At 41.9% G+C, this 22062-nt stretch overlaps 1 protein-coding gene across 1 annotated transcript in view; it reads right to left on the bottom strand.

The window, feature by feature from the left end:
- RGS5 (regulator of G protein signaling 5) overlaps nucleotides 1-22062 on the bottom strand; it is a 49619-nt gene that overhangs the window by 13227 nt on the left and 14330 nt on the right. Inside the window, exons 2-3 of the mRNA XM_047705131.1 lie at nucleotides 10669-10779; nucleotides 3194-3255 (exon numbers count right to left, since the gene is read on the bottom strand). Coding sequence (XP_047561087.1) covers nucleotides 3194-3255; nucleotides 10669-10779 — 173 coding nt within the window. The remainder of the gene's footprint in view (nucleotides 1-3193; nucleotides 3256-10668; nucleotides 10780-22062) is intronic.

Raw genomic sequence — 22062 nt, 5'->3', positions numbered from 1 at the left:
GAATGCCAAATGTTCTTTATAAATCAATGGAGGTGCCACTCTTCAAGTTTAAATGGTTTCGTTTATCCAATCAAACATGAGAGAAGAGACTGGCATTTCAAATGCATGGATTTCTCAAATGTGTATTTCTTTGTTATGTATTTTGCATCAATCACAGCTAATGTTAGAGATTTCTCACTATAGACTATTAGTTTTAGCAGAGTCAAACAAAAACATCTCATGAGAACCGAGTTGCTCAAGTGTGGCTTAAATAATATTCACAAGGCATGATAGCTGGTTTTTGGGAGAATAGGTCAAATGCTGCTTCTGAAGGTTGATGGTGCTGGGGTGGAATTATTTGGGCGTGACAATCATTCCATTAGTCCTTCTGTAGGGACAGGTAGACAATGAGAAGCTGGGAGCAAAGACAATGTGTCAATAGGGAGACACAGAGCAAGAAGGGGAGTCAGAGAGAGAAGCGGGGGCAGAAGGTGAAATGGAAAAATAAAGAGGAAGAGAGAGACAGAGAGACAGTAAGAGCAGAGGACTATACTTGGAGAGGGAGAGGTTGTTTTGTTTACTAATGATGTCCCCTTTCCGAGGATGTGGCTCTCCTGTGTTTCCATGAGATCTCTCTATTCATATCAGAAACCCTCTTTTTCACTTGAGTTAGTTTGAATATACAGATATCCTTTCAAAGGAAGAATTTTGACCTGAATGAATATCAAATGCTTTTCCACTTATCCCTTGGGGAAATCAATTGCCCAAGTCTTAAAAATGTTAATTACTTAGGAGGATAATTATGTGGAACTTAAAATTATATGGGATTATATGGACTTTCTCTCTCTCTCCATCTCTGAAACAAACAAATAAATCTTTAAAGAAAAGATTATATGGACATTATATTATATGGACATTAAAGAAAAGATTATATGGACATTGTATTAAAGATTATATGGACATTATATGGATACACACACATACAGAGATATATACTGTATAACACACATATATATGCAAATTAACTTTTAAATATATATGATTAAATGAAATGTGAATATTATATGTAGATAGTTACACAAGCACACACATGTGAATATATATTTTCCATACTGAGAAGTAGAAAACATTACTGTGAGAATCTCAGGGTTCAAGGTCACACCATGGTCATTGTGTATGTGCAACCTGAAAGACTTCAGTCCCTCAACAAATGCTAAGGTGTTAACACCAACTGTCTCTGGCTTAACCTCAACCCCTGTCTTTCTTCTATCAATAGCTCCCTGTCTCCTACAAGCCTGAAACATATAAACATGTGGCCTGAAGGATTAGTGTGACCTGAAAAGGATTGTATATATGCACACAAATATATATCCTTCTCCTTAGTGGTTTTGCAAACATGAGAATAGTTCTGTTACTTCTCAGGGTTTCTTGACTACAGCAAGATATAGCTGCACCCAGGATACTTGGGAGTCATAATGTATCAATATATCATTTGTGAGATTGCAATTGGCCCCAAAACCATTAAGTAAGTCAAGAAATAAGTCAATTGATAGATATATATATTTTTCTCTTGGTTGATCACATGGGATTTCTGGATCCGGGAAGCAAATTGAATTCATTCATCCACACATTAAGCCAATAAACATTTACTGAACACTTTACATGTGTTGGGGCAGGGTATTCCGTTTAGCACAAGCAATAAAAAGAGAATCATAAGTGGATAAAATTAAGAAAGTTACAAAGTCGAGGTTTGGCTGTTCTGCCTCCAAAGATAATGATTCTATCTCAGGTAACAGAAGCTTCCCTACCAAAACCAAGACATTAAAAAAAAATTCATATATAATTCTACTTTGGGCCTATTGATCATGATGCTCCTGTGAGAAATATTTTTAAAATTTTTATTTTTGCAAAGCATCTAACAAAGTTTCATATGCCATTCTGGGGGTAAAGATGTAGAAATATGGGTTCTTAAAATTAACTATTCAACAAATTACTCTCCCCATATTGTGCACTTCTTATTGGGAGATTATTCAGATCAAAAGATTGAGTCCTGGGGGTGCCTGCGTGGCTCAGGGGGTTAGGCATCTGTATTTGGCTGAGGTCAGGATCTAAGGGTCCTGGGATCAAGTCCCATGTAAGACTCCTTGCTTAGTGGAGAGCCCAAGTCTCCCTCTCCCTCTCCTTCTGTCCCTCCTCCATTCCTGCTTGTGCTCTCTCTCTCTCTCTTAAATAAATAAATAAAATCTTAAAAAAAAAAAGATTGAGTCCTGGCTTTCACAGGGTTTATAATTTATCATAGGAGGAAGATGCCTATGAAAAAGTACACTATAAGATGTATTAAGCAGGAGAAAAGTTGTGCAGGCAAAGCTCTGGAAGCTCAGAGGGAGATCAGTCTGGATAAGACTAGGCATTTTGTGTTTAGATTTGCTTTTATAGGAGAGGAAGAATTTCTACAGCTAGAGATATGAATACAAAGTATTCCAACCAAAGGGACTGCATGCAGAAATTCCCGAGGAAGAACACTTCAGTGTGACTGCAGACTGGCCATCTAGGTATTATGGAGCAGCTTAAACATTGGAAACTTGAAAATGAAACTGTAGGCCTTGGGAATAGGTAAGGATTTGCATTAGGGGAAAGGCAAGTAGTGCTCAGGTGTATTGGTATTAGCTTGGAAATGGGTTGTTAATAGCACTTTGGTCATGTCTTGAATAAAGATCCAACCAGCAAGCACCAGAAGAGGAAACCAAGGTCTGGGGAGAGAACAACCCACGTTGGGCCAGAAAAACAGTTAATAGCAGCTTGCATTGAGACATACTATCTAGCTTGTGCTTTCTAATACAGTGGTCTGCACACTACTCTAGCCAATCCTTGTCAAGTCATTATGACACTAAGCAGGAAAGGGCAGTATCTCTTTTTTCCTGATGAAAACATTAAGAAGCACATGTGCCAAGCCATGTGGGTAAGCAGGATGATGGGAAAACAACATGCAATCCTGAGTCCTCAGGACATTTTATTTTCACATTCTCTTCCAATGCAGTAGACCTTTCTCTTCTTATGAGCTAGATAACCACACTCCCTTGGCATTCTTACCTTGCTGAGACCACTTTGAAAAATGGAAGAAATTTCAGAATTGGAGAAGGACGCAGACAGTACAAAGGCAACATTTTGCCTCTGTCCCTGTCCTGAGCTTTTATAAAAGACAATTCCAACTCACAGTTGTTCTGCAGGAGCTTGTCCAGACAGTCACGCCACTGCAGGGCCTCATCCAAGGAAGGTCTAAATCAAGAATTAGGGAAAAGAAAAAGGCAACAGCCATGAGAAGAAGGGAATTAACCATTCACCGATGATGTCTTGGACCTGCTTTTCTTAGAAATGATACACCCAATGACCCATCTTCAGGACAAGGGAATTTGTTATTTTCTTTCTAATAAATCAAGTTTGGTGGGCTGGGTTTGCTTTCACACATGGATATTGTGTTTGTTCTTTCTTTCTTTCTTTCTTTCTTCATTTTTTTCTTCATTTCTTGTTTAAGATTTTTATTTGTTTGGGAGAGAGAGCAAGAGAGCAAGAGCATGAGTGGAGGGGAAAGGCAAAGGGAGTGGGAGAAGCAGGCTTCCCACTGAGCAGGGACCCCTATCCCAAGGTTCCTGGGATTGTGACCTGAGCCAAAGGCAGACACTTAACCACCCAGGCACCCTAAGAGTGTGTATTTTCATCTCCTTTTGCACAATCTGTTTAGGTCTCTCTCTTTGTAGAAGCAAAGTCTATTTGTTATGAAGCTGTGTCTTGGCATTCTTGTATATTCCATGACAGTATCTCCAATTGTGACCTTTTTTCCCAAATGTAACTGAATGAAATCCAGTTGCCCCATTATAGGGATTGAACTCACATTCTGTGCCTCACCAGTGCTCCCCTTTAGCTGCCCAGTTTAATCAGCAAAGGGCATTTGATTCCACATCTGTATCCCATTGCCATTGTTAAGGCTGGTGAAAGACGGAATGTGGGGATGTTGCCTCATGGTGGAAATGTGATCATGGTATGTCTACATTTTTAAAAATCAGGATGCATTTTTCCTGCCCAGTTAGGATAGGATAATAATTTTTAAAATATTTTCTCTGAGAAGAAAAATGGTTATACATCATGAATGAGAATGTTGTACATAAATGCTTTAGATGCTGACTCAAAAGGAGAAAGTAATAGCCAACACATAATTCCCCTTAGGCTGTTTTTATTTTAACATTTATCTATGCAGAAACCCCGCAGTTATCTCGTTAAAACCACCAGCTCTTCTCTCACAGCAGGATTGTGTCAAGGCAGACTGCTGTTATCTGGGAAAAATGGCTGACTCTGCCCTCCTGGGGCTCCCCTCCTCCAACTCCTGCATTGTCATGTGAGTTCTTCCTTGTCAAATCAGAAGAGACTAACAAAGCAGTCATTAGAATATTAGGGCCGGGGCGCGTGGGTGGCTCAGTCATTAAGCGTCTGACTTTGGCTCAGGTCATGATCCCAGGGTTCTCTGCTCAGCAGGAAGCCTGCTTCTCCCTTTCCCCCTCCCCCTGCTTGTGTTTCCTCTCGCCGTGTCCCTCTCTGTCAAATAATAAATTTTTAAAAAATGGAATATTAAGGCCAATGAAGGTGTTCTTCCTAAGGTGGAACGTCCTTAGCACTTCGTTTTGTTTTGTTTTGTTTTGTTTTAATCTACTCTTCAGACAGCATAGGAACATTCCTGCTTCTGTCTTTAAAAAAAAAAAAAATCTTGGGGTTTTAAGCATTCAGATTTAGCAGCTGAGGTTGACGAGACAACTGCTACTTCTACTTTTTATTGTGCTGTCCTGGCTTAAATACTGCATCACTTTATTTACGTAAAGAGTCCAAGATGGCAGTAGCTTTTTTTGGCTAAAGTGCTGTGAATATAGCCTTCACTTCTGTGCTCTTCATTGCAGAGTCTTAATTATTTGACTTTCCATAAAGCTTTATGTTTTTACTATTTGAAGATTAAACACGGTGAAAAAAAGCTCACATGGTTTCCATTTTCCTGGCTAGAAACACAGGTGTCATCGGTTAAGAGCACCACACCAATTCCTCGGAAATTTGTTTTTAATAAGTGAACGACCCTCCCTCCCCACCCCATTTTCTTCTGGTTAGTACAAAGGAGCACAGGAAAGAGAAATGACATGAGGAAAGGATTGCAAGAATTCTTCTGCCTCATTTTATTTCTAATCAGAAAAGGACTTGTTTTCTAGAGGTCATACCTCCTTTTGGTTCGTCTTTATAACTCTTCCTATGTGTATATTATTTCATACCTACATTCTTAGCATTAGAGCTCACACATCTTAATTTCTTCACTACAGGGGGTTCAACGCTCTGCTAGACACACGTCACGGTTCTATTGATTGTTGACAGAAAGAGCAGGACAGTAAATAGTTGGACAAAAGAAGCAGAGAAAGGGGGAAGGCCTGGCTCATTCACTGAATCTTTTTCTGATTTTATAAATATTCTCATAAAATGAGATCACCTTCCTTCCCCCTCTTTTCCTCTGGTTAATACAGAGGAGCACAGGAAGAAGAAATGACATAAGCAGGTGCACCACACTTAAGCATGCTACCAGACCCAATTTGTCCCAAACAGTCTTGTTAGAACCAGACTAATGATCAATAGCAGCCGTACATCACAGCCCAGATTAAATTCCTGAAAAGGACATGTGCTGAGCCCGCCTGGGGGTTAAATTAGTCCAAATTGATTCAAGGACACAGTGGAGCAGGACACATGCCCCACTGCATAAAGCCCAGTGTTCTGATCACCAGCCTAGGAGGGAGCAGAGGTTCATCCTGTCCTAATTCTCAGAATTTGCCAGCCCTCATTAAGTCTGACTTCTTTGGAAACAAGATAGATGCAGATCTAAATGGCCAATAAGTGCCCTGGTTTGCAAGGTCATTGGTGACCACAGAGAGTGGGCACGGAGTCTGTGGGGGGGGGGGGGCGCGGAGGAAGCCAGTTCGCATGAAAGGCAAAATAAACATTTATAGAGATGATTAACTGTGTGTTTTATAATGCCTGGTGTAAATGCCAACTGGTCCAGGAAGTGGCCATCTCGATGGAAGTGTTCTCTCTCTTTACTATACTCTTACCTGTGCACTTGTTGAATCTCTTACGTGGCCACAACGTACTCACTGCCTCAAGGTAGAGTTTGTCGGTCATGGAGAATGTCTCCCATTCCACCTGGCCCACGGCTCACCTGCAGTACTAATCTGTACCACAGTAAGCATGTGTGGAATGCAAACATTCATGATGGTTCCATGGGCCCATAGTTAGTCTGGTTGATGAAAGCCATAAACGACCCGAAACTTTCATTTTGAAAATGTCAGCCCCGCGACCCATTACTCCAGCTGCGGGCAACTCTTGACGCTTCCTAAGCTGTAACCATGGGAAAGTGTTTTAACCTCTTGAAACACCAGTGGTTTCCTTTTCTTGTTCTTTTTTAAATCTACACGGTCCCTGGCACACATTAAAACACTTCTGGTAATGTTCTCACGTGTTCTTCTTCTTGACAAGGGAAATTAAATCCCAGTTATTTATTGGCCCTTAATGCCTGCTCTGCTCTCCTTTCCTTCCCTGCAGGGCAGTATGGTCCTGACTCCGCTCAAGTCCATTCATGGAAATTTGTTAAGCCCGTGCCCCACGGCCAACAGTGACCTGGCGCTGAGGATGGGGATGCAGATAAAAAACACCTGCCTCTTTTCGTGGTCTCTCTGTGGCCAGACACTGTACATCCAGCTGTACTCCTGGCAGTGATGCTTAGTCAGCAGTCCACCCAGTGAGAGCAAGTGTACGGGAACAACTGGGAACTGTTCTCCTCTACAAGGCGGGGTCCTGCTTATGTGTGGAGGTCATCCTAGAGTTATAAAGTGGTAAAACACCACCAACAAAATGTGGTTAAAAATTAGTGGCGGGGCACCTGGGTGGCTCAATCAGTTAAGCATCTGCCTTTGGCTCAGGTCATGACCCCAGGGTCCTGGGATCGAGCCCTGCGTCTGGCTCCCTGCTTGGCGGGAAGTCTGCTTCTCTCCCTCCGACTCCCCCTGCTTGTGTTCTCTCTCTCCCTGCATCTCTGTCAAATAAATAAATTAAATTAAAAAAAATAGTGGCAGGGGCACTTGGGTGGCTTTGTTGGTTAGTTATCTGCCTTTGGCTCAGATCATGATCCCAGGGTCCTGGGATTGAGCCCCTATCGGGCTCCCTGCTCAGTGGGAAGCCTGCTTCTCCCTCTCTTGCTCCCCCTGCTTGTGCTTTTCTCTTTCTCTCTCTCTCTCTCTCTCTCTCTCTCTCAAATAAGTAAATTAAAAAAAAAAAAATAGTGGCATAGGCCAGAGGGAAAAGGAACATCTAGAATATAAAATAAACCATAAGAATATCTATATCAGCTCCTGGGCATTTCCCAATTGGTTCTATGACAAGCCATGATAACAGTTATTGCGAACTAAATTTATGTGGTGTACTGATTTGTTTATTACTCATGATGATGACCTAGAGCATAGCCTTGGGGAATGCTTACATACGGAGAGGGTGGTCAAAAGTGGGTCTCTCTCCTTAGAGAGAGAGAAGGCAGGGTTAGACGTGAAGGAAGAGAGTTTTCGGGAGGCCAACCATTGAGCAAACTCTGGCAAAGAGGAAAAGGCACACCTGTAGAGAGGGTTCCTGTGGGTGGTAAGTTTTAAACCAGATAAGCAAGAGTGAACAGAAGATCCTGGAAGCAGTGGCTTTTGTGAAAGGAGATTCAAAACCAAGCAAGCGTGGCTGGGAGTAGAGTCAAGAATAGAGTCAAGCGGACGTTGAGGAAGCGGGGCCTGTCTCCAAACTCGTCCTGTTGGTCACACCTGGACCACTTCCTGGAGCACATCCTACTGCTCCGGACTGAGACAGAGATCATGTAACACCTGCTGGCTGAGCAGCCCATCCTGCATTAGATAGTTAGAAGTTTGCCAGGGTCAATCACAAGTCCTCCAAAGCAAGTTACATAACCTTGTGATTTGCCTTTTTAAGCCTGCACTTCATGCTGGCTCTTGGGAACACATTTTCGATTGCAGTTGACTTCGTGTCTCCTAGATTGCCATCCCTAAGACCCCAAATAGATCCTTTGGTTGTCTTACAGCTTCTGGATGGACACGTCCTGTTTCTAGAACTACCTGATGAACACAAGAGAAAGGGGAAGGAGTAGGAGGGAGGGGCTGAGAGAGTTTTTTTTTTCAGAGTTCAGAGTAGAACATGGTCCCAGAGGGAGGAGAGCAATTAAGAACACAGACACTGGCTACGGGTGGTAGGAATATAGGAAACTCTTTCCTGTTTTTTTAGATTCTGTTTTTCTAATGAGAAAAATAAAAACATTAAAAAAAAACAGAAAATGCCTTTTTTGAGAGGGGGGCTAGAGGGGTAGGGGGGAGGGAGGGAGAGAATCTTAGGCAGGCTCCATGCCCTGCACAGAGCCTGACACAGAGCCTGACACAGGGCTTGATCTCACCGCCCTGAAATCATGACCTGAGCCAAAAATAAGAGTCGGACGTTTCACCGAATGAGCCACCCAGGCACCCCAGAAAATGCTTTTTTAAAAAGGGATTGCTTTTTTTAAAAGATGAGAGGGTTAAAAATACCTTCAGTCTGGAGAAGGTTTATTTTCTTCTCTGAGAGAAGAACACGGGTACAAAAATACAGAGAAGTTTTAAGTGGGGGAGAAGAGAAATTGATTGAGCTCATGCAGAAAACAGTCTTTTCCTGTTAATTAAAAGGCATGGATACTTGCCAAAACCAAGGAGGTGGAATGGGTTTAGGGGCTTGGAAGAGGGTGGGAAAGGCTTGTAGTAGTCACTGACAAGTGCAGACGCGCAGGCTTCCCCCCCTCCCCAAATAATTCAAACTCCTGGAAGAAGAAAGGAAATAGAAGATAAGAGAAAAAAATTATCCAATAAATATCAACCCCAGCTTTCCTTTCAAACTGCTTCTGTCCGAATCCCTGTTAAGCCAAATAGTTCAAGTGTCTGTGTGGAACATTAAAGCAGAGAATCAAAGCAGGAAAGGTAGAGCCATACTTTTTAAAGTGAATTCCTACAGATCCATAAGCACCACATTGTTTATTTCAAAATAGATTTTTTTTTGATCTGTTGCTGTTGCAAAATGTGGCTCTTATGCCCCTCCAGTGCCTGGTGCCTGCCACTCCCCACTGAATTAGCTTCCCCTTTCTAAATGCACCAAACTCAATTATGCCTCACTTCCGGTTGGGGATCACTTTGAAGTAATATGAGGGGAATGGAACTATCCACTTAGGTTGATGGAAAAATATTTAAAAAGAGGAACCTTTTTATCTCCCAACCAATCCAGCTATATTAAGTTGAAGGTCATTTGGACCAAGAGAAGATTGACCAGTTTATACAGATGTCAAATTTAAAAAGAAACGGAGGTTAAAAGGGATTCCTGTGCTTCTACCACCCTTTTGCCATCTCCTCGAAGCTTTCCAATAGCAGAATGGAGGAATTCGAGTACATTTGGCTTTCCTCCTTCCTGCTCTCCTTTCTTGATTTTCAGGCCCATGAAACTGTTTGAAGGGGAAGATGGAGGGCATCTGCGGGGAAGGACTGGCTGCGTAGCTGGTGGGATGATGGGAAGCCATGTGCGTGCTCAGGGTAGAGTTACCAAGTCATGGCAGAGTCCATGCAAATGGGGAGCTGCACCCCATGCCATACAGCTTAAATCTATATAGTCTCACTCCTTGCCTAAATTGGTGGAAGTATGTGTGGGAAGGTGAGGGAGAAGGGAGAGAGGACTATGGAAGTCCAGTCAGTAATACTAATTTATGGATTGAGGTTAAAAATGATTCATATACATTAAATAGAATTGGCCAGGCAAGAATTAATTCCTCTGTCAAGTAACAGTCTTCTGTTCCTCTGAAGGAATCATATTTTGGAGAAGAAGCTATTCGGCTTAAATTGTCTGCCTTGGTCTTAGCATCTTCCTGAGGGAAATGTTTCCATTTCTATCCTCCCACCGAGGAAGCAGCCTTGGGTCCTTCCTCAGCAGATGAGCATCCAGTGATCTTTTTTTTTTTTTTTTTTTAAGATTTTTGTTTATTTTTTTGACAGAGAGATATAGCCAGAGGAGGAACACAAGCAGGGGGAGTGAGAGAGGGAGAAGCAGGCTTCCTGCCTAGGAGGGAGCCTGATGTGGGTCTCGATCCTAGGACCTTGGGATCATGACCTAAGCTTGATCCAAAGGCAGATGCTTAACAACTGAGCCACCCAGGCGCCCCAAGCATCCAGTGATCTTAAGTAACTGGGTCAGGAGCGGTTACCTGAACCCCAGGCAGCAGGTGGTCAGGTATTTTTTCTGTCATGCTTCTGTGTGGTGAGTCGCTGAGGAGATATTTAAATGCTGTTGCCATTTTATAAGGTATGCTCTCTCTCAAACAGGGTCCCAAGGCAGGGCCTTCTCTTTATTGTTAAGTAACCTGATGGTATTGCATGTTATGGTCCTGACATAGAAGAGTAGAAAAATGCTTATTTACAGACCAGGTATCTGAGGGATCTTATGATCGTCAATGAGGAGTAGAGAGTGGAGAGCTCTCCAGATGAGGGATGGTGCTATACATTTGAGAAACAGCCATCCTCTGGGGGAAAAGGAGTGGAATCCATGCTCATGACTCACTTCTGGGTCTTGGCTGGTTTTTCTGGCTTCTCATTGTATGGAATGACAAGGTCAACAGCTGAGTCTGGCTTCTGGAGGAGAATTCCCAACTTGATCTTAATCTCCTTGGCCCTGAAAAAAAAGATATAAGGAGGAATAGGAACACCATCAGAGCATACAGATCTGAAACACAGATTTCTTTCTGTGTCAAAGGAACAAAAATGAACAAGACCCCATTTTTACTATTGTGGCAGGAAGAATACTAATGTAGAAATGGGACACATGAATCCTAATAATTAACATTTATCAAGCTCTTTTTAAGGCCCTGATTAATATGCATTATTATTATGTATTAATATTAATATCCATTATTTCATCTTAATTACCGTTTTGCATGTATTCTTTCACTTTACATATGACGAATACTACAGTGTTATTCCCATTTTACAGATGAGGACATTGAAAGTCAGAGTGTTTAAATAACTTGCCTAAGATAACCCAGCGAGTCTGTGTTGGAGCTGGGACTGGAGCCCACACCATCTGACTCCAGAGTTCACAGGTGAGCTACTCACTCCCCTGCATACCTGTCTTCTGAGGGTTCTGGTCCCACATCTGCCATTAATTAGATGTAGACTATTTGAAAAAAATCATATATATATATATATGTGTGTGTATATATACACACATATATATGTATATATATATATTTTTACCGCTAGGCCTCAGTTCCCTCATCTATAAAGTGACAGAGCTAATCGAGATGTTTTCTTCAGCTGTCTCCAGCCATAAAATTAAATTATTCTGCCTGAAGATGTCTTCCCTATAAGTGTTCTTTATTTAGATGGATTTGATTTTTTTTTTTTTTTTTCCCCCAACTGCTTGCCCCTTGTTCCATAATGGCTACTGGCCTATGTTCTTTGCAGTCAGCCTTCGGGAGATGAGCATTCATTGCCAAAGGACCGATGATAGCAGCATTTTATCACTGCTTTCTACCCTCAACATTTTGGTGAGTAGATGGAGTCAGAATTCTGTGCCTTCCTCTACCAAAAGACACAATCATTTTCATGCCTCATTTCAAAACTAACCTTCTAAGTCTTCCATCATTTCATGGTGAATCTGAATTCAAAAGAGCACCAAGCAAGTTGTGAACATTAACCTATAAGGCAAGCCGTTGTAGATGGAGACGGAGAGAGCCCCAAAGCTGCTTTTTCATCATTGCTTTAGCACTTTATACAAGGTCTTAAGATGGGATTTATCACGTTGTACCATGGTAGCTGATTCATGTGTGTTTTCCAAGCTGGGTGTGAGAGCCCCATCAAGGCGGGCATCGATTCCTAAATACCTTCACCTCCTGGGGCATCACAACGCATGGTGACGCAGTCAACACTCAAAAGCAGTCACCAGAGTCAACTAAAAATATCTTGAATTTGTTCTTCACAAGTCTGCTCACGTGTGTCTCCAAGTCCATGCTCATCTGAACCCAAATCTTTAAGAGTTATGATGGGATTCATCCTCTGGCCCCATAGGACTTTGCTGCTATAAATAGACTTTCCCCATCCATTCCCATGGAGACAGGGATGAGAACATTTAAGTACATAAAACGTGTGAGATTAACAATCATGGATATCAAGAGAGGAAGAGTTAAGTAAATGGACTGTATACCTTACCAAAAAACCTATAAATACTGAATCAGTATCATAGTTTTCTTTAGTATCATAAATACAAATTCCAAAGTATGAACTTAATTTGGTCACGTCTACAATGTCTTTCTCTTTCCATTTCCTTCTGCGTCCATTCCACACCCCAGCAAATCAAGCTCACCCAAGCCCGGCACTTTGCTTGAAACCGGGCGAGTTCCGCGGGGGAGCTTACATAACACAGGAGAATAAGAATAAGTGTCATTTTGCTTCCAAGCTCAGCAGGTTGCTTAAATTAACTAATGTTTTGGATTTTTTTTTTTTTTTTTTGCCTAGAAAACGGGACTGATAAAATAGTACATCCTCTTTTTCGTGATGATTAAATATGCTAATCATGTGAATCACTTAGCAGAGCATTTGGCATATAATACTGCTTCTTCAAAGTTAGTTCTAACTGCATAATCCTTTTTCCAACTGAGCTTAACCCGCGTTCCCTAGCTTCAAGTACCAGATTAAAACATCCAAAAAGATTCCCACAAGTTACTAAGAATTACTACTCCCACCACCTGCCATATTCTAGCTCTGGCAACAAGAACCACCAATTTCATATTTATCTGGAATAGGAAGAAAACATTACTAGGGCAGGGAAAGGGAGTGGGGGGAAGGCCTGCAATATTTGTGGCTACCCTCTGCTGGCCGGCATCCAGTAGGACTGCCAGAAACACCGGGTCCATCTTTGCTGTCCAGTTGTACCATCCCACCCAGCTCTTGAAGACCATCCATTACACTCTCCTTCTGGTCCCAGCTGCCCTCAGTCCCTGCCCTTAAGGGGAGGGCTGCACTCGGGGACCGTGTTGAGCCTCGACCTTGACTCAGTAGTTCACTCACTGATGTTTAGATAAGGATTATCTATTGAATGTGTCCCAGATGCTTGTTTTTTTTGTTTGGTTGATTCTTAAAGTTTTGGCGTTTTGTTTTGTTTTTCCTTTCAACTTCTGTTTATTTTTTTTTCCTTCCCTCCTTATGCCCTTTGCTCCATTTGAGCTATTTGCTTTTGTAAAAGGCAGAGAGATATTTGTATATGATTCCCTGGTCAAAGACTAGGATGGACATGAAGGGGTAATTAGAAGGAAGGAGTGGAGTATTTTTATTAAATTTCATTTATCCATTACCGCTCGAGCATGCTTACTGTGTCAGCATTAGGCAGTAAACACACAAACACAATGTTTGGTCCTTGCCTTCAAGGTCCTGATAGCTGTTTGTGGCCTCAAACTTGTGAGAGAGCCCAAGCACTGATTCAAGGAGAGGGTGTCCAGAGAGCAGCAGAGCTCCGGTGCCCAAGGGCAGGTCAGAGAGCTTCTCAGAGGAGGCAGAATGGTAGCAGCAGTTGGTTGGGTGGACAAGAAAAGGACAGACCTTCCAGGCAAAAAGAGAGGAATGTGCCTAATGTTTAAAGATACACAGGACTGGGCGCCTGGGTGGCTCAGTGGGTTAAGCCGCTGCCTTCGGCTCAGGTCATGATCTCGGAGTCCTGGGATCGAGTCCCGCATCGGGCTCTCTGCTCAGCAGGGAGCCTGCTTCCTCCTGTCTCTCTGCCTGCCTCTCTGCCTGCTTGTGATCTCTCTCTGTCAAATAAATAAATAAAATCTTTAAAAAAAAAAAAAGATACACAGGACTGGTTCTTCTATATTTCTTCAGTGCAATGTGTGATTAGAGAGAGCAGAAAGTCTTGTTAGAAGATGTGGGCTCGCTCTGCCTGCCTGCCCTGATGAACAGAAGGACGACAGGAGAACTGTACAGCACTCAGCCTAGGGCAATTGTGGTAGGAAAACAAGAAGAAGGGGGTAAAATGATTGAAAGGTGGCTTCAAAGATGGTCTGTGAGTAAACGGGTGTCATCCTCTCTTACAAACTCAATCTGTGTCAAGTTTTTCTTTTGTTAACTCTTTCAAGATGTTTTTTTCCCATAAAAACACTGTCTATTAATGGTGGTTAAATTGCTAAGACATCCCACAAAAAAAACCTTTTAAAACCAGAACGAATCCGAACCCTAGTATGGTTTCGTTGGTATCACTGATTAAATTAGTTTTTCCTGGGATGATCTAGAAATCAATGGCCATTTTTAAACTGCCTATAGAAAATTATATTCCATTTCCTCAGGGTAGACAAACATACCAGTGTATCAGATTACTCTTTTCCTCATACTTGCCCTGGGGATATAAAGGAGAAAGGATGTTCAGGGCTTTGCTTAAACTTCTTTTGATGGCTTCAAACTCCTAACTTCCTATATGTTCAAATATCAGACATTAAAGAGAGTCTGTAAGGCAGGCAGGCAATCCATTTGGTTTAATGAGGAGTTTGCAGGAATACAGAGAATAAATAATATGATTGCATCTCTTCTTCTAAAACACTAAAAGTTTATAGGATGAAGAGTTATCAGATGCTAGAGTTGAAACCACTTGAAACCTTTTATTCTTTTTGCAAGGATAAATAGTGTTACTACATTTGTTTTTCTCCTTAGGAGTTCCTGGAACAAGTGGGGAAACACCCCCCCTTGCCTTTTCCTCCCAGCCCCTCCCTCTGCACACATAAGGGAACAAAATAAACCAAGTGGAAAATCAAACAAAACGAAAACTCAAACCTATCATTTTATCTCCCCCCTCCTTAAAAATCAACTTGGGTGTATCTGACATGAATTTAATGTCAAAAACAACCCCATCCGAAGAAGAAATCTTTCTGACACGTTGATGATTTCAACTCGGTCTTGGGCTCTGTTTTACCGTACACTCGGCATTTTTCCTGGCTGAGTTACATTAATGCTGGTGAACAAGAAACAATTTGCGTCTCCTCCCATCTCCTTCCCATCTTAGTATCCTTTGGTTTTACAAAGAAAACATTGTTTTGAAATAAAATCAATTGAAATACCTGGGTGAAAGTTTAATTAGAGGCTGGGAGGAAGATAATTCCTTCTGTAGATGACTCACATTAGTGGTTTCAAACTGGGAAGGCTTTAAATAATTGTAGGGTTTGCAGTTTTAAATCTGTGCCTTCTGTGGGTATAGTGGCCAGAAAATCAAATTTCAAAAGGCTCTGGGACACCTGGGTCTTTCCTTCTAATGGGCGAATTGAGTCCAAGTTATTACCTTATGGTGCACAGGCATGAAAAACAGTACAAGCAATCAATCGAAACATTAATAAATACAACTTAATTTTTAAAAATACAGTTCTGTTCAAGTAGAATATAGGAGAGCCGACTATGTATGTAAAGTCCTATGCTAGGTGTTTCAAGGGTTACAGTGAATCATGATTCCTTGTCTCCTCCTGTACATGCCAACTGTATGCTAGATATTTTTCTAGGCACTGACCACCCTGGATGAAATAGAACGACCGAAGGCCCTAAGTTCAATGAGCTCAAGTGTGTGTCACTGTGAAAACGTGCAGGCAGTGCAATGGCAGACATAGGTCCCACAGTTGTCCCTACAATGTTCACAGAGCCGTCTGTATTTTTCCTTCGTGGCTCTTATCAATTTGCACACATATCTCTGTCTGTTTATTTGGGTCTTGTCTCCCTCTCCCATTAGAGTGACAGGTCTCCAGCAATATCAGTTCCAGTCTGAGCGCATCTCTCAGGGCCTGGCACTTAGGAGGTGCTCAAAAAAGACCTGCTATGTACATTGACGAATCAAAAAACGAATGAGTGAATTGAATTTCTACCTAAGAGTAAAACTACATTTCAGGTTAAGTGATATACTGGGGTGTGGCGCAGAAGAGGTCCCTGAGAACTGGGCTGTTTTTAATTTGAATCGCTGGGTGGGAGAGGTTAAAAGCCACTGAGTGACTACAAGGACTCTCAAGTAACTAAATTCAATCGTAGAGTCAACTGAATTCAATCGCTCTCGGTTAAAGAGGTCGAGAGGCAGGTAAGGCTCAAACTGAGCATGCACATTCCGACCCTCACGCCAGACCCGGCAATACTCCAATGAGAAGGGGCGGGGAGGGATATGACAACCACTGACATCTGATCAGAATCTACTGTGAGACCATAATGTATCAGGACTTAAAAGAAACAGAGCCAAGAAGCTGGACCGGTCCTGTGGTTGGAAGACTGTCAGTCATCACAGGCAGTTTTCGGGCTAGACTGCAGACGTATCTCGGGAAGAGTCAGGAGGAAAGACAAGATAGAGGACCTCTGAGAAGTACAGACCAGGGATTTTTACATTTCCCAAAGAGGTGTCCCAACCAGTCCCGTCTCAAGGACAATCCCGTTTAAAGTCAATACTGCTTAAATCTGTGTCGCAGATGCCCCCTGCTGGTCATGGGAAGGTGTGCGCGTCGGCGGAGAATTAACCTTGAGAGCAGACCTCTGTGCCCCAGACAGCTGCCTTCTGAAGAAACACCACAAGACTAAAAAGGACGTGCCCTTTCCTGGCTTCTGAAGTGTAATGAATACCAAGAAAACAGTCTCTAAAACACTTGTTGGCAACCAGTCCCCATGGCTGGAGAGTACTAAAACTCTCAACTCCCCAGGATCCTCGGAACATGGTCTTTTAAAATCAAGACCAGTTTTCAAGTGCAGGGAGAAAGCTGTGCCGGGTCATTATGGTAGAGCGAGAAGGTATCAGATCCGCATCCACTTTTCCTGAATTAACCTACTTCAATATGAACTATAGAAAAGTCACTCTTTGCTTACATTCTAGCTCCTACCTTGATGGCCCCTGATTAACTTGTTATCTGCAGGTCCCTCAAGGCAAACCACAGTGAAGACTAGGGAGTCAACCGGGGTACTTATTTAAATAAACTGACTTTATTTCATAGGATCATAGCAGAAACAGAAAAAACTGACCTCAGCAGAATTCTCCTTTTGCTCACTTATTTATTCAACAAATTATTAAACACTTGTCATGTGCCATACTCTATTATAAGTTTTGAAATCCCCAGTGGAACAAAAAAAACAAGATCCTCTCATGGAGTTTATATTGTAGTTGAATAAGTTAAACACAAAACAAGGAACCAAAACAATGAAATGAAAAATGTCAGCTCGTTGTAATCACTACAGTGTGACCTTATGTATGTAGGAATTAGCTTCAGTCACATGCCCTAATAAGGAATTACATTGTACTGGGGGTCAGCAAACTTTCTAGAGAGATAATGCTCCAGGGGTGATTGCTGTAGGTGTCTTGGCTATCCTTACTGATTGGGATCAATGGCAGATGCTTTGCCAGTTAGCAGAATATGCTAGAAATGAGTTTTTACATGGAGGTTTGTTCCGTACATAATGGGCTCTCTCCAATCACAATAATGGCATTCTAGTCATGTGGACTTGTGGCCTGTTGTGGAAACCCCCACCTATTTTACAGAAAGGTTATACAAATGGAATTATCTCTTCATCCTTCAAGATGGCACCTGTAGCTTGATCCCTAAAAGAGTCCTACATTCAAGCCTTGATTCTGAGATTCCTTGTTGCCTGATACTACCTACAAGGGTATTAGAATCCTACCTCAGAGTATTATTGTCTGACTGAATCTTTCCTACAAGTTGCGGCTAGAGCACAAAGAATGAGGACTTAACTGACTTTACTGAGATTAGAGGACAAGTTGTATAAACATTGTGCACCAGCTTCTTGATACTTATTTGCCTAAATAAGTTTGGCCCAACTGGGTTTCCCTATATGTATAGTGATCTTGCTTTCATAAGCCAATAGCATAATTGTGGAGAAAGAAGAACCATCCTCTATACCTAGCCATCAATAGCTACATTTATCTACCAAGAAGAACTGGATAGCTGGATATGAATAAATTGATTCAGGTTAGTTTTCAACAGCCACTTACTATCTGTGTGACCTTATACAAGTTATATAATATCTCTTGGTTCCATCAGCTGTTAAAAAAGGATAACATTAGTGCCTTTGGCAAAAAAGTTTCTATGAGAGGTGCATGAGATAACGCACGTAAAAATTAGCACAGTGCCTGGAACATAAATGGCATGCAGTATACGGTGGTGGTGGTCAACATCATCACCATCATTATTACCATCACTACCATCACCATCATCACCATCACCATCATCACCATCACCACCGCTATCATCATCAACACCATTATTATCATCACCACCACCATTACCATAATCATCATCATCACCATCACCATTACCATAATCATCATCACCATCACCACCGTCATCACCATCATCACTATGGTCTTCATTACCTTCACCTTATACCACCTTCATCTTATACCACCTAGCATTACAGTTTGTAGCAGTTTCCTTTAACCTTGGGGTTATTAGTATTTGATCACTTTAAGCTCATTTTCTCTTGGTTGGATGAAAGAACTTCTTGCTGTGAAAGGTGAAATGAAAAGGAGTTACTTATGTCCACGGATTTTAAAATGGAGCCAGGAGTCCATTAAAGAATTGGGCCTTATACACGTTCTCATAGGATGCAATCATGAACCTTCAACTGGGCCAAACTGCACATATTCCAAGGACTCAGCTTGAACACCTGTGACTTGCTAGAGTAAAAGCTTTTGCTTAGTGCTATCCTTAGCAAGCAATTATGTTCAGCAAGATTTGTTTCCTGCCACCAACACCAATAGAAATTCTTTGTAAACACCATATATAAGCATTCCCTTTTGTCTTTAAAAATCCCTGACTTTTGTTCCCTGGTTGAGAGGGGATGGGATGGAAACAATGCAGTTTGCTTTGCTACCCGAACTTGGATTTTCTGAGTGGCAATTCTGAGACCCCAAATAAAAGCTTTTGTTTTAGTGTAGCTCTGCCTCCTTTCTCGGTTGACAATGCCTTCAACATGACTTTGTTGGTGAAATGGCAAAGACACCAAAATGAGAGAATGAGGAAAAATCAGAAATAATTCCTGGTGGACCTACTCTGGGGAAGACAGGAGGAAAGCTAGGTGTAAAAAGCCAGGAGGGTCTTAGCAGTGACCAAAAACAGAAGTGAGGGCTTGGTTTGCCTATAGGTGGTGTGGAAAGGTTTATCTTTGTGGCACCCTGTTTGCTCCCTGTTGGTCAAAAGCAGGTTGATAGACCCCAGTCCTATTTGATGATGCATCCTCTTCCTCAGTCATCTGGGGGAGAAACACTTGGTATCCCCAGATCCCTGACATATCCAAGTGTGGAAGGTGATGTGGTCACTGGCCTTTCATTTCAATGACATAATCCCTGCATCCAGCTGCATGCTCTCTGCCTGGTGAAGAGATCATGATGTAGGAAACAAAGGCAGAAGAAAAATTATGAAATTTCCTTAGTACCGACAGCTCCTTCACAAGTCTTTGAAACAGGCAGAGTGACATTTCTCTAGGAACACAGCTGCCTCGATGCTAAGGGCAAAGGGCAATTGTACGCCTCATCCCAGTATCCCGTGGATCTACTTTAACGTAAGAAAATTCCTTTGGAAATTAGGTCTCTACCTCCTAAGATACCTGTTGGCAATCATTACCTAAACAATGGCCCACTGACACACATCTGAGAGTCTTGTGACTGAGTTTTTACTAAACAGTAACAAATGGCCTTTTCCTAACAATAGCTAGCCTCCTCGGGATCTTGGAAACCTTGCTTCCAAAATACCTGGGAGGCCTTCACTACCCCTAACTCCGTCTTAACTTGGAAGTATGTAATGGTCCACTCCTCATGACCCCCGTGCAGGTCTTTCTGCCCAGAGGTCTTGTCTCTGTGCTCCAATAATATCACCTTTTTGCACCAAGGACTCTCAAGAATTCTTTCTTGGCCATCAACTTTGAACCCTAATGTCTTTCCTACATCAGTCACTCCTCACAGCAAATAGGCAGAAAGCAGGTGATCTGCAGCAATTCTTAAAGGTAACAATATGTTTATGGAAACAATACTCTGCATACCATATTAATTTACTGAAGCATTAGTTCATGTTTTCTCCTTCATAGAGCTTTTCCTCTTACTTTCAAGGATCTCTTTTCCCTGAATTGCAATTCTGAGACAATGCCTGAGGTAACTAGGGCTTTGTGCTTTCTTACCTCTGAGGGAGCCCTCTGAGGGAGGGCGAAAGCCGGTGTTAATGGAAGGTAGTGTTTCATGTCTGGCTTTTGTTTTCCAAGACCCTAAACTCACTGGGGAGATGTGCTGGCTTGTTCCCAAAAAAGAGGACCACTTTTAATGAGTGGTAAAGGAAGAAGCAGGAAAAGAGAGAGGGGCAAGAGAGCATTCCTGAGACAAGGTCAGAGGACTACAGTTCAGTGTTCTACAACTCATCAAATCTCCACCTTCACCCACCACCCACCTTTGCAGGACTCCAGGGAGGTGGTAGGACCACAGAGGGAGAGAGAGAGAGAGAGAGAGAGAGAGAGAGAGAGAGAGAGAGAGAGAGCTGTGTCTATAAGAACTGACGTTCAGCACCAGAGCTCCTGATTTCATCCAAAATGATTTCCAGACCCAAACAAGGGGCTGAAGAGTGGCTTCAAGGCATGGTGAAGTTTCAAGCAAAGAACATAAATAATGATGTATCCATTTTAAACTATCCAAAACCAGTCACCTGTATGTGTGAAAAAGCAGCCCCCACACAAACACAAGATTGCTTAAATTAAAATAGTAAGTGTTCAGGAGAACTCAGTCACCATGTGGTGATGAAACCATGGTGATAGTGAACTATATGTGGCAAAATTTCCATTGCTGAAAAAAAGTCATCAAGAAAAGACAAGCAACTAGCTGCTTTGGAAAATTTAAGTCATATGGAACCACCTGGATCTGACCAGATGATCTCATACGACACTTTCCAGATCTCAGTTCCATTATTACAGGGACAAATAACACTTGAGCTGTGTTCAATCTCTTCTCCATACTTGGCAAAGAAAATGTCCACCTCCCAACTGTGGCAAAATCCTCTCCCAGGTTGCATAACTGCAAGAGTTCGTAAAGCAACTAGAGGGACAACAAAATGAAGTAGTGGGCTCTTACCCATAACCAAATTGATACCAAATCTAAAAGGCAAGAGATAGACTAGCATAGTGGTTAAGGGCACAGAGCCAAACCATCCAGATTTATCTTACTACATATTTGACTTTTGGCAAGTTTTTAAACCTTACCTTAAAAGGTTTTGGTAACGTTTAAAAACTTAAACTTCTCAGTTTTCTAATCAGTAAGATGGAGACAAAATGGTACCTACTTCATAAGGTTCTTGTGATGATAAGAGGAGTTACTATATATGAAGCACTTATGTTAATGCCTGGCGTATTTACCATGTCCCCATAGCAGGGATGATGATGATGATGATTTACTAAAAATCCTGTGCCAATGAAGGAAAATGTCTATCTTATTCCTGCTGGTCTCTCCATTATCTCCCAAGCACATTATCTTCCTCTCCCACCATCTGTATGGCAATTTAAAGCTGTTCTAATACTCTGGGCCCCAGACAAATTTCTCTCTTTTCCTAAAACCTGGTAACTACCCCAACCTATACTGCTTTCTGTCTTCTCTAGTATAAAATCACAAAATAGAGTCATGCTCAGGGGATCTTAGAGGGCTTTTAATTTGCCCTTCTCTTACTTTAAAAGAGTAAAAAACTGAGGTTCATAGAAATTAAAAGGTTTTTTACAAGATCTTACAAGATCTTATCCCAAGATTTCTAAGAAGTTACAGAGCAAGGGATAGAACACATTTTTCCTGCATAGTCATGGACAGCACATTTTCACACAATGGCTCTCAGCACCCATGAGTGTAGATCTAAGAGCTCCAGATGTCTGTACTTCCAGTGAGATAGCAATCTTCTTGGGGGTGAGTACCATATCTTAT

This window comes from Lutra lutra, chromosome 15 (genome assembly GCF_902655055.1).
Source record: "Lutra lutra chromosome 15, mLutLut1.2, whole genome shotgun sequence".
NCBI lineage: Eukaryota > Metazoa > Chordata > Mammalia > Carnivora > Mustelidae > Lutra > Lutra lutra.
This window is presented reverse-complemented; position numbering and strand designations above follow the sequence as displayed.